The sequence below is a fragment of the Tachyglossus aculeatus genome, chromosome 14, assembly GCF_015852505.1.
Source record: "Tachyglossus aculeatus isolate mTacAcu1 chromosome 14, mTacAcu1.pri, whole genome shotgun sequence".
Taxonomy (NCBI): Eukaryota; Metazoa; Chordata; class Mammalia; order Monotremata; family Tachyglossidae; genus Tachyglossus; species Tachyglossus aculeatus.
In genome coordinates this window covers 2,626,093-2,638,112 of record NC_052079.1, presented here as the reverse complement: position 1 = coordinate 2,638,112, position 12,020 = coordinate 2,626,093, and the positions used below count along the sequence as shown (strand labels likewise).

Genomic DNA, 12,020 nt, shown 5'->3' with positions numbered 1-12,020 from the left:
TTGAGCGCCTACTGTGTGCGGAGCACTGTATGAAGCGCTTGGGAAGTCCAAGTTGGCAACATATAGAGACGGTCCCTACCCCTTTCCTACTGGCCCAGCCTTTTGGGCCGGTAGCTAGTTCACAAGGCCGTTTTGACCGAGCTTTCATTCATTCGATCGTATTTATTGAGCGCTTACTGTGTGCGGAGCACTGTACTAAGCGCTTGGGAAGTCCAAATTGGCAACATAAAGAGGTGGTCCCTACCCACCAACGGGCTCACAGTCTAGAATTTCATCGACGCTCCCGATGCTCGGGCCCCTCCTTTTTTTTTTTCCTCCACTGGACTCCCCATCGGGGTATGATCGGACACCGGATCAATCAATCAATCAATCATATTTATTGAGTGCTTACTGTGTGCAGAGCACTGTACTAAGCGCTTGGGAAGTACAAGTTGGCAACATATAGAGACAGTACCTACCCAACAGTGGGCTCACAGTCTTAAAAGGATCCGAGGGATTTCCCCCCCCCCACAACACACACAATAGACGCCCCCTCCCTCACCCAGCTGAAAATGGATGCCAGGTGGATGGGGAGGCTGAGAAGCAGCGTGGCTCAGTGGAAAGAGCCGGGGCTTGGGAGTCAGAGGTCATGGGTTCAAATCCCGGCTCCGCCAATTGTCAGCTGGGTGACTTTGGGCACGTGACTGGGCCTCAGTTACCTCATCTGTAAAATGGGGATTAAAACTTTAAGCCCCACGTGGGACAACCTGATCACCTTGTATCCTCCCCAGCGCTTAGAACAGTGCTCTGCACGTAGTAAGCGCTTAACAAATGCCTGCATTATTATTATTATTCCAAATTCGATTTTTTTTTTTCTGCCGGATTAAGGCCAGCAGAGACTTTTCGGCTAGGCCGTACCCCTCCCGCCGCCCCCACGCCCCCAGAAGGGCCTCCCCCGGTGACGCCGGGGGTCGCCCCGACACCCCGAGACTCCACGGGGGAGGGAAATAACCTGTCTCCTCTGCTTTTTTACTTTTATTTTTATTTTTTGTTTTGTTTTGTTCTTTCAGTTCTCCCAGGCCAGGCCCACCACAGCCCTTTGAAACGTTCTGTGTCCCTTACCCCACCCACGAACGGGCCCAACCAGCCTCTGGGCCACGGATGGATGTCTCATGAGGATTTACGAGGCAGAGGATCTCAGTGCACCCCTCCCGATCACGCCCCCCTGTCTCCACAAAGCAGTGTAGCCTCTTCGGGAAGTGGCGGGAGCGAACACGCAGAAGAGCAGACCCGCGGGCCTAACACATTCCGAGAAGAAGGTAGTGGGATGAAAGGTGAGTGGTCCCTGAGGTCCCCGTTGGCTTCTAGACAGGTGCGAGGTCAGAGGTCACCCACCCCTGCACCCCAAGACCCCCCTCGGCCTCCCCAGGAGCAAACCGGGGGTCGCCCGGACGGATTTGCCGAGACCCGGCCCGGAAAAAGGGGGCCGAGGACCCCAGATTCCCATCTCGGCTCCGTCGCTAGGTTACGGGGCGATTCGCTTTTCCGATCCTCGGTCACCTCATCTGGAAAACGGGGATTCGAGACCTCCTCTCCTTCCTGCTTAAGTCTGTGATGATCCCAGCGCTTGGCACAGCGGAAGCGCTTAACAAATGCCACAATTTATTCGGATTATCATGGTTGTTTTCCTTGTGGACAGGGATCGTGTCTACCAGCCAGTTCACCGTGCTCTCATCATCATATGTGCTCTGCACATAGTAAGCGCTCAATAAATACGATTGATGATGATCATCATCATCATCAATCGTATTTATTGAGCGCTTACAGTGTGCAGAGCACTGTACTGAGCGCTTGGGAAGTCCAAGTTGGCAACATATAGAGACAGTCCCTACCCAACGGTGGGCTCACAGTCTAAAAGGGGGAGACGGAGAACAAAACCAAACATACTGACAAAATAAAATAAATAGAATAGATATGTACAAGTAAAATAAATGGAATAATAAATATGTACAAACATATATACATATGTACAGGTGCTGTGGGGAAGGGAAGGAGGTAAGATGGGAGGGATGGAGAGGGGGACGAGGGGGAGAGGAAGGAAGGGGCTCAGTCTGGGAAGGCCTCCTGGAGGAGGTGAGCTCTCAGTAGGGCCTTGAAGGGAGTAAGAGAGCTAGTTTGGCGGATGGATGATCCCAGCGCTTGGCACAGAGGAAGCGCTTAACAAATGCCACAATTTATTAGGATTATTATTGTTGTTTTCCTTGTGGACAGGGATCGTGTCTACCAGCCGGTTCACCGTACTCTCCCAAGGGCTTGGTACTGCGCTCTGCAAAGAGGAGGCGCTTGATAAGCAGCACGGCCTCGTGGATAGAGCCTGGGCCTGGGAATCGGGAGGACCTGGGTTCTAATCCCGCCTCCCTCCCCCCTTGTCTGCGGTGTGACCTTGAGCAAGTCACTTCACTTCTCAGGGCCTCAGTTCCCGCCTCCGTAAAACGGATTGAGACTGTGAACCCCACGTGGGACAGGGACTCTGTCCGACCCGATTAGCTTGTGTCTACCCCAGCGCTTAGTACAGTGCCTGGCACATAGTAAGCGCTTAAGTTCCATTAAAAAAAAAATGCCCAATCCGGGGCCGTCGGTAACGGCCGGATGATTGGGGGAATCTGTCGTCACCCCCAGCCGTTGGTCGGTTTCTTTATCCGCCTCTTCTCTGACGTTCTCCAGCCTCATCGGTGCTGCATCTCCCCTGAAGGTGAGATCTACTGAGCTCTCACTAGCGGCGTAGAGCTCTGTACTGAGCGCTCACTGGAAACGCAGAGCTCTATACTAAGCGCTCAGGAGATGGCAACCACAGCGTGAGGCCCCACAGGGCACTCTCTCTCCGGTGGATGTGAAGGTGTGGGACTGTGGGACTTCGGTCAAGTCACTTAACTTCTCAGGTTGTCCCACGGGGGGCTCACAGGCTTCATCCCCATTTGCCAGATGAGGGAACTGAGGCCCAGAGAAGTGATGTGACCTGCCCAAAGTCACCCAGCTGACAGTTGGCGGAGCCAGAATTTGAACCCATGACCTCTGACTCCAAAGCCCGGGCTCTTTCCACTGAGCCGTGCGGGTTTTTCTTTCGTTGCTCCCTGAGCACCGTGGGGAGTGACCGGAGAAGAATCCCAGCTAGCCTCTCCACGAGGGAGCTTTCAGTCTCATGAGGGAGTGGGGATTTATTACTCTATTTATTTATTTATTTATTTTACTTGTACAGATCTATTCTATTTATTTTATTGTGTTAGTATGTTTGGTTTTGTTGTCTGTCTCCCCCTTCTAGACTGTGAGCCCGCTGTCGGGTAGGGACCGTCTCTATATGTTGCCAACTTGGACTTCCCAAGCGCTTAGTCCAGTGCTGTGCACACAGTAAGCGCTCAATAAATACAATTGATTGATTGATTGATTGACAGGACAAACACATTCCCAGCCCATTTTGGAAACGTTCGCTCCTCCCCTTGAGCTAGTTTTGGGACAACACATTTCTTTCCTTTCTTCTTTCCTTTCCTTCTTTCCTTCTTTCTCTCTTTCTTTCTCGCTCTCTCTTTCTCTCTCTCTTTCCTTCTCTCTTTCCTTCTCTCTTTCCTTCTTTCCTTTCCTCCTTTCCTTTCCTTCTTTCCTTTCCTTCTTTCCTTTCCTTCTTTCTTTTCTTCTTTCTTTCCTTCTTTCTTTCCTTCTTTTCTTTCCTTCTTTCCTTCTTTTCTTTCCTTCTTTCCTTCTTTTCTTTCCTTCTTTTCTTTCTTTCTTTCTTTCTTTCTTCCTTCCTTCCTTCCTTCCTTCCTTCCTTCCTTCCTTTCTTTCTTCCTTTCTTCCTTTCTTTCTTCATTTATTAATTACATATCTCTTCTATTTTATTTTGTTAGTATGTTTGGTTTTGTTCTCTGTCTCCCCCTTTTAGACTGTGAGCCGACTGTTGGGTAGGGACCGTCTCTATATGTTGCCAACTTGTACTTCCCAAGCGCTTAGTACAGTGCTCTGCACACAATAAGCGCTCAATAAATACAATTGATTGATTGATTGATTGATTTCCGTCCAGGCCGAGGCCTTCCGGAGCCGGGCGGGCCTGGTCGGGCGATGCACTGTGGGAGTGCAGGCCGTGCCCTAGTTGACCGAGCCGCGGTGACACAGTGGGGTTTGGTTTCTGATATTCATTGAGGAGCCGGGCCCTGTCCTGGGTTCAAATCCCGGCTCCGTTGTCAGCTGTGTGACTTTGGGCAACTCACTTAAATCCTCTGTACCTCAGTGGGCAAGCGCTTAGTACAGTGCTCTGCACACAGTAAGCGCTCAATAAATACGATTGATGATGATGAAGTCACTTAAATCCCCTGTGCCTCAGTTCCCTCATCTGGAAAGTGGGGATGAAGACTGTGAGCCCCCAGTGGGACAATCTGATCACTTAGGACAGTGCTTTGCACATAGTAAGCGCTTAGAGAAGCCGCGCGGCTCAGTGGAAAGAGCACGGGCTTTGGAGTCAGAGGTCATGGGTTCAAATGCCGACTCCGCCACATGTCTGCTGTGTGATCTTGGGCAAGTCACTTAACTTCTCTGGGCCTCAGTGACCTCATCTGGAAAACGGGGATTAAGACTGTGAGCCCCACGTGGGACAACCTGATCACCCTGTGTCCTCCCCAGCGCTTAGAACAGTGCTTTGCACATAGTAAGCGCTTAACAAATGCAAAATTAATTAATTAACAGATGCCATTATTATTATTATTGTTGTTATTCTCTGGGCCTCAGTTACCGCATCTGCAAAGTGGGGATTAAGTCTGTGAGCCCCCCGTGGGACAACCTCATCACTTTGTCTCCTCCCCAGTGCTTAGAACAGTGCTTGGCACATAGTAAGCGCTTAACAAATGCCATCATCATCATTATTATTATTCTATTTCCGTCTTTTCTCAACTGGACGGGAACACCAAGAGTTTCTTGGTCTCCCTCTCCTTCTCCCCTTTCCTAATTCCAGTCTCCTAGATTTTAACATTTATTTATTTCTATTAAGGTCTCCCCTCTAGACTGTAAGCTCGTTGTGGGCAGGGAATGTGTCCGTTTGTTGTTATATCGTACTCTCCCGAGCTCTCAATCAAGTGCTGTGCACACAATAAGCGCTCAGTAAGTACAAGTGAACTAAATTTTGTTAGTATGTATGTATGTTTGGTTTTGTTCTCTGTCTCCCCCTTGTAGACTGTGAGCCCACTGTTGGGTAGGGACTGTCTCTATATGTTGCCAGCTTGTACTTCCCAAGCGCTTAGTACAGTGCTCTGCACACAGTGAGCGCTCAATAAATACGATTGATGATGATTGATGATAAATTGATTTGAACGTCTGTCTCCCTCTCTAATGTGAGCTCTCTGAGGGCAGGGAACGTGTTTACCAACTCTGTTATATTTTATTCTGTTATATTTCTCCCCCTCTCGATTGTAAGCTTGTTGTGGGCAGGGAATGTGTCCGTTTGCTGTTACATCGTACCCTCCTAAGCTCTTAGTACTGTGCTTTGCGTAGAGTAAGCGCTCAGTAAATACGATCGGATGGATTGACTGAGTGAACTTCCCATGAGTGCCGAGACTTCCCCGTGGGTTTCAAAGAGCATCCGACTAGGTCTCCAGATGTTGCCAACTTGGACTTCCCAAGCGCTTAGTACAGTGCTCTGCACATAGTAAGCGCTCAATAAATACGATTGAATGAATGACTAGGTGGTGGAGCCCGCGGGTTAGCGATGGAGCCGAGGCCTGTGGCCTCAGTGGGCCCTTTTTTGGTTGAACTCCATCACGGTGAGGTCCGGGAATGGAACCGGTAACTCTTGGGGGGCTTCCAGCTTGATCCATTCAATCAGTCGTATTTATTGAGCGCTTACTGTGTGCAGAGCACTGTACTAAGCGCTTGGGAAGTCCAAGTTGGCAACATATAGAGGCGGCCCCTACCCAACGACGGGCTCACAGTCTAGAAGATGATGGCTAGAGCCCGGGCCTGGGGGTCTGAAAGACCCGGGTTCCAATCCCGCTTGCCCGCTGGGCGACCTTGGGCATGTCGCTTCACTTCTCTGGGCCTCGGTTCCCTCACCCGGGAAGCGAGCAGCGTACCTCAGTGGAAAGACCCCGGGCTTTGGAGTCAGAGGTCATGGGTTCAAATCCCGACTCTGCCAATTGTCAGCTGGGTGACTTTGAGTGAGTCACTTCACTTCTCTGGGCCTCGTTGACCTTATCTGTAAAATGGGGATTAAGACTGTGAGCCCCCCATGGGACAACCTGATCACCTTGTAACCTCCCCAGCGCTTAGAACGGTGCTTTGCACATAGTAATCACTTAATAAATGCCCTCATCCGTATTATTAACTTGTACTTCCCAAGCGCTTAGTCCAGTGCTCTGCACACAGTAAGCGCTCAATAAATCCGATTGAATGAATGAATTCTCTGGGCCTCGGTTCCCTCATCCGTAAAACGGGGACTAAGACTGCGAGCCTCGAGCGGGACAGGGACTGTGTCCAACTTGATTACCTTATGTCTCGTCAGAGACCCTGGGTTCGAATCCTGGCTCTGCCACTTTGTCTGCCGCGTGACCTTGGGGAAGTCACTTCGTTTCTCTGGCCCTCTTCTGTACAAGGAAGATTAAGACTGCGGACATGGACTGTGTCCAACTTGACTAGCTTGTAGCCACCTAGTACAGTGCCTGGCATATAGTAAGCGCTTAACAAATACCATTACAAAAAAAAAATGTGTGTTTGTGTGTGTAGGAGGGCAAGTCCCGAGGATTCTGGAAAGACTCTGACTGTTGAGCCAAGGAGAAGGTCACGGGCGCGTTCTCTGCCTGGTGACCTCCGCCAAGTCACCGGACTTCTCTCCGGGCCTCAGTTTCCTCATCCGCAAAATGGGGATAAGAATTCTCCTGCTCTTTAGACTGAGCCCCGAGTGGGGCAGGGATGGTGTCCGGTGGGGCGTTCTTGCCTCTACCTGAGCCCTTGACCCAGAGCTTCGCACAGTGTAAGTGCGTCATCGGTAGCGGTTCTCCCTGGTTCTCGCCGGCCCGACACGCCCCTCTCCCCACCGCAGGGTCGTGGCCATTTGGCGTCCGGGAGGGAAGGCCGGACTTCCCTTCAGGCGAACGTCCGTCTCCCCGTCTAAACTGGAAGCTACTCGTGGGCAGGGAACACATCTGCTAATTCCAGCGTATCATACTCTCCCAAGTACTTAGTATTTAGCTCTGCACACAGGTAGGCGCTCAAGAAATAGCACTGGTTGATTGATACCTGGCCTATCATGCCCCGGACAGTCCAGATTATGTCCTCTGCAGCCGTTTTATAATGAAATGATCATCTATGTCTCTCACCATTTCTCTTTCCTTGTATCCTTCTCCCCCTTTCTCCGCTTGTCGTTTTGCCTCCCACCTTTCCCTTTTTCTGTCTCCTTTTATCCCGCTCCCCTTCTCCCCATCTCTTCTCTTTCTTCCCACTCCATCTCCATTTGTGTCCCACCTTTCTCTTTCCTCCTTCCCCTCATCTGTCTTCCTTTCCTCTCTCCCTTTCTGTCTGTCTCTCCTTGTATCCTCCCCCTTTCTCCCCATGTCTTTTTGCCTCCCACCTTTCTCTCCTTGCCTCTTTCTCCTCACCTCTCTTCTCTCTCCCCATTTCTCTCTATCTTGCCTTGTAACCTTCCCCTCTTTCTCCCCATGTATTTTCTCACTCCCTGTTTTACTTCTCACTCCCTTTCCTTTTGTCTCCCACCCACCTTTCTCTCCTCATCTCTCTTCTCCTCTCTCTCCACTTTTCTCTCCCTTTCCTTGTATCCTTCTCCTCTTTTCTCCCCATGTCTTCTCTCACTCCCTGTCTTACTTCTCACTCTGTCTCCTTTTGTCTCCCACCTTTCTCTTCCTGCCTCTTTCTCCTCGTCTCTCTTCCTCTCCACTCTCCCTTTTCCGTCTCCTTTTATCCCTCTCCCCCTTTCTCCCCATCTCTTCTCTTTCTTGCCACTCCATCTCCATTTGTGTCCCACCTTTCTCTTGCCTGTTCCCCCATCTGTCTTCCTTTTCTGTCTCCCTTTCTCTCCTTGTATCCTTCTCCCCCTTCCTCCCGATGTCTTTTTCCTCCCACCTTTCTCTCCTTGCCTTTCTCCTCACCTCTCTTCTCTCTCCCCATTTCTCTCTATCTTGCCTTGTAACCTTCTCCCCCTTTTTTCCCATGTATTTTCTCACTCCCTGCCTTTCTTCTCACTCCCTTTCCTTTTGTCTTTCACCTTTCTCTCCTCATCTCTCTTCTCTCTCTCCAATTCTCTCTCTCCTCCTTTCTTTGTATCCTTCTCCTCCCTTCTCCCCATGTCTTCTCTCACTCCCTGTCTTACTCCTCACTCTTTGTCTCCCATCTTTCTCTTCCTGCCTTTCCCCTTGTCTCTCTTCCCTTTTTCTTTCTCCTTTTATCCCTCTCCCCCTTTCTCCCCATCTCTTCTCTTTTTTCCCACTCCGTCTCCATTTCTGTCCCACCCTTCTCTTGCCTCTTTCCCCTCATCTGTCTTCCTTTCCTCTCTCTCCCTTTCTCTCTTTCCTTGCACCCTTCTTTCCTTTTTCCCCCGTGTCTTCTCTCACTCCCTCTCTTACTTCATCCTCTTCTCACTCCCTTTCCTTTTGTCTCCCACCTTTCTCTCCTCATCTCTCTTCTCTCTCTCCAATTCTCTCTCCCCCTTTCCTTGTATCCTTCTCCTCCTTTCTCCCCATGTCTTCTCTCACTCCCTGTCTTACTTCTCACTCTTTGTCTCCCATCTTTCTCTACCTGCCTTTCCCCTTGTCTCTCTTCCCTTTTTCTCGCTCCTTTTTTCCCTCTCCTCCTTTCTCCCCATCTCTTCTCTTTCTTCCCACTCCGTCTCCATTTCTGTCCCACCTTTCTCTTGCCTCTTTCCCCTCATCTGCCTTCCTTTCCTCTCTCTCTCTCCCTGTACCCTTCTTTCCCTTTCTCCCCATATCTTCTCTCACTCCCTCGCTTACTCCATCCTCTTCTCCTACTTTTCTGTCCCTCTCCTACTTTTCACTCCCTCTCTTTTTGTCTCCCACCTCTCCCTCCCTGCCTCTCTCTCCTCGTCTCTCTCCCTCCTCTCTCCGTCTCTCTCGCCTTCTCTGCTTTTCGCCCCCCGACCTGGCAGACGTCCCCGCGTGGTTGAAGAGTCTCCGCCTGCACAAGTACGCAGCTCTGTTCTCTCAGATGACCTACGAGGAGATGATGGCGCTCACCGAATGCCAGTTGGAGGCTCAGGTAAGCGGCCAGTCTACCTCCTCCCCGGCCAGTGCTCGCGAGCCATCCCCGGCCTTAAGACGTGGCAGAATCTCCCCAGGAATCACGTCGACCATATTAGCGCGGTCCCCATCAGCCCAAACATTAAATTAACCGGCATTGCTCCCTGTGCTTCAAAACAGGACCAAGCGCCGGGACGGACACCAGCTGATCAAGTTGGACACAGTCCCCATCCCACGTGGGGTTCACAGTCTTCATCCCCATTTTACAGATGAGGGAAACTGAGGCCCAGTGAAGTGACTCGCCCCGAGGTCCAACGGCAGACAAGTGGCGGAGCCGAACCCAAGTCCTTCGGACTCCCGGCCACGCTGCTTCTCGATTAGCTGGATTAAGTCCATCAGAAGGGAAAAAACCAGGGCTAATACTATGTGCCAGGTGTTTGCGGGGCACTGTACTGAGCGCTTGGAAGAGTACAACGTATAGAAGAGTATTCCCTGCCCCTTACCCTGCCCATAAGGAGCTTCAACAGTAACACAGCATCTTCCCTCTTAGCAGGGGGTTATTTAGTCCTGAGAAAAGCCACATCAATCCATTAGTCCGTGGTATTGATTGGGTGCTTACCGTGTGCAGAGCACTGTACTAAGCGCTCAGTATGGTTGGTTGACATTATCCCCGCCAGCGAGCAACTTCATGGGTAGAGCGGGAGAAAGACGTTAACAAAAGCCCTGTTTTTTTTTTTCCCCCTTTGGATGGACTTAAGTTCGTAAAGAAGTAATGTGGCCTAGGGGATAGAGCTTGGGCCCGGGAGTCAGATGGACACTGTTTGTCTGCTGTGCGGGACCTTGGGCAAGCCACTTCACTTCTCTGGGTCTCAACTCTAGAGAGAAGCAGCGTGGCTCAGTGGAAAGAGCCCGGGCTTTGGAGTCAGAGGTCATGGGTTCAAATCCTGGCTCCGCCACATGTCAGCTGTGTGACTTTGGGCTAGTCACTTCACTTCTCTGGGCCTCAGTTCCCTCATCCGTAAAATGGGGATTGAGACTGTGAGCCCCCTGAGGGACAACCGGATCACCTTGTAACCTCCCCAGCGCTTAGAACAGTGCTTTGCACATAGTAAGCACTCAATAAAATGCCATTATTATTATTATTATTATTATTATTATTCTCTGGACCTCAGTTACCTCATCTATAAAATGGGGATTGAGACCGTGAGCCCCCTGAGGGACAACCTGATCACCTTGTAACCTCCCCAGCGCTTAGAACAATGCTTTGCACGTAGTAAACGCTTAATAAAATGCCATTATTATTATTATTCTCTGGACCTCAGTTACCTCATCTATAAAATGGGAATTGAGACCGTGAGCCCCCCGAGGGATAACCTGATCACCTTGTAACCTCCCCAGCGCTTAGAACAGTGCTTTGCACATAGTAAGCGCTTAATAAAATGCCATTATTATTATTATTCTCTGGACCTCAGTTACCTCATCTATAAAATGGGGATTGAGACCGTGAGCCCTCCGTGAGACAACCTGATCACCTTGTCACCTCCCCAGCGCTTAGAAAAGTGCTTTGCACATAGTAAGCGCTTAACAAAATGCCATTGTTATTATTATTATTATTCTCTGGACCTCAGTTACCTCATCTATAAAACGGGGATTGAGACCGTGAGCCCTCTGTGGGACAACCTGATCACCTTGTAACCTCCCCAGCGCTTAGAACAGTGCTTTGCACATAGTAAGTGCTTCATAAATGCCATTATTAGTATTTTTAATTCACTCATCGGTAAAATGGGGATTAAGACTGTGAGCCCCAGGTGAGACAGGGACTGCGTCCAACCTGATTAGCTCCTGTCTACCCCAGTGCTCTTAGTAAGCACCCTTATAGAAATTCATTCATTCAGTCAGTCGTATTTATTGAGCGCTTACTGTGTGCAGAGCACTGGACTAAGCGCTTGGGAAGTACAAATTGGTGACATAGAGAGACGGTCCCTACCCAACAGCGGGCTCACAGGCTAGAAGAAATCCCACGAGAAAATAAAAAATCGGTCCCGGAGGGGGCCGCGTGGCCGCCGCCCTAACCCAGCTCCCGTCTGCCTGCAGAATGTCACCAAGGGGGCAAGACACAAAATCGTCATCAGCATCCAAAAGCTCAAAGAGAGGCAGAACCTCCTCAAGACCCTAGAGAGGGTGAGTGGGGCGGAGGGTGGGCAGACCTTCCCGGCGGAGGGCCCGGGCGGCCGGTTCTCCCCGTCCATCCCCAGATGCACGGTCCTATGTCCCACCCGACAGCATTCACCAAAAGCCGGTGTCATTCATTCAGTCATATTTATTGAGCGCTTACTGTGTGCAGAGCACTGGACCAAGCGCTTGGGAAGTCCAAGTCGGCAACATATAGAGACGGTCCCTACCCAACGACAGGCTCACAGGCTAGAAGGGGGAGACGGACGACAAAACATGGGGACAGGTGTCAGTACCGTCAGAATAAATATTATTGAGCGCTTACTGTGTGCAGAGCACTGGACTAAGCGCTTGGGAAGTCCAAGTCGGCAACATATAGAGACAGTCCCTACCCGACGATGGGCTCACAGTCTAGAAGGGGGAGACAGATTACAAAACAAGACGTGTGGACAGGTGTCAGTACCGTCAGAATAAATATTATTTATTATTATTATTTATTATTGTGTGCAGAGCACTGAACTAAGCGCTTGGGAAGTCCAAGTCGGTGACATATAGAGACAGTCCCTACCCAACGACGGGCTCACAGTGTAGAAGGGGGAGACAGACGACAAAACAAAACATGGGGAC

At 50.4% G+C, this 12,020-nt stretch overlaps 1 protein-coding gene across 1 annotated transcript in view; it reads left to right on the top strand.

Annotated features, from left to right (window-relative positions):
• The window catches only part of SAMD4A (sterile alpha motif domain containing 4A), a 113,054-nt gene that overhangs the window by 74,650 nt on the left and 26,384 nt on the right, over positions 1-12,020 (top strand). The window contains 3 exon segments of the mRNA XM_038756662.1: positions 1,050-1,313; positions 9,131-9,240; positions 11,316-11,402. Coding sequence (XP_038612590.1) covers positions 1,050-1,313; positions 9,131-9,240; positions 11,316-11,402 — 461 coding nt within the window.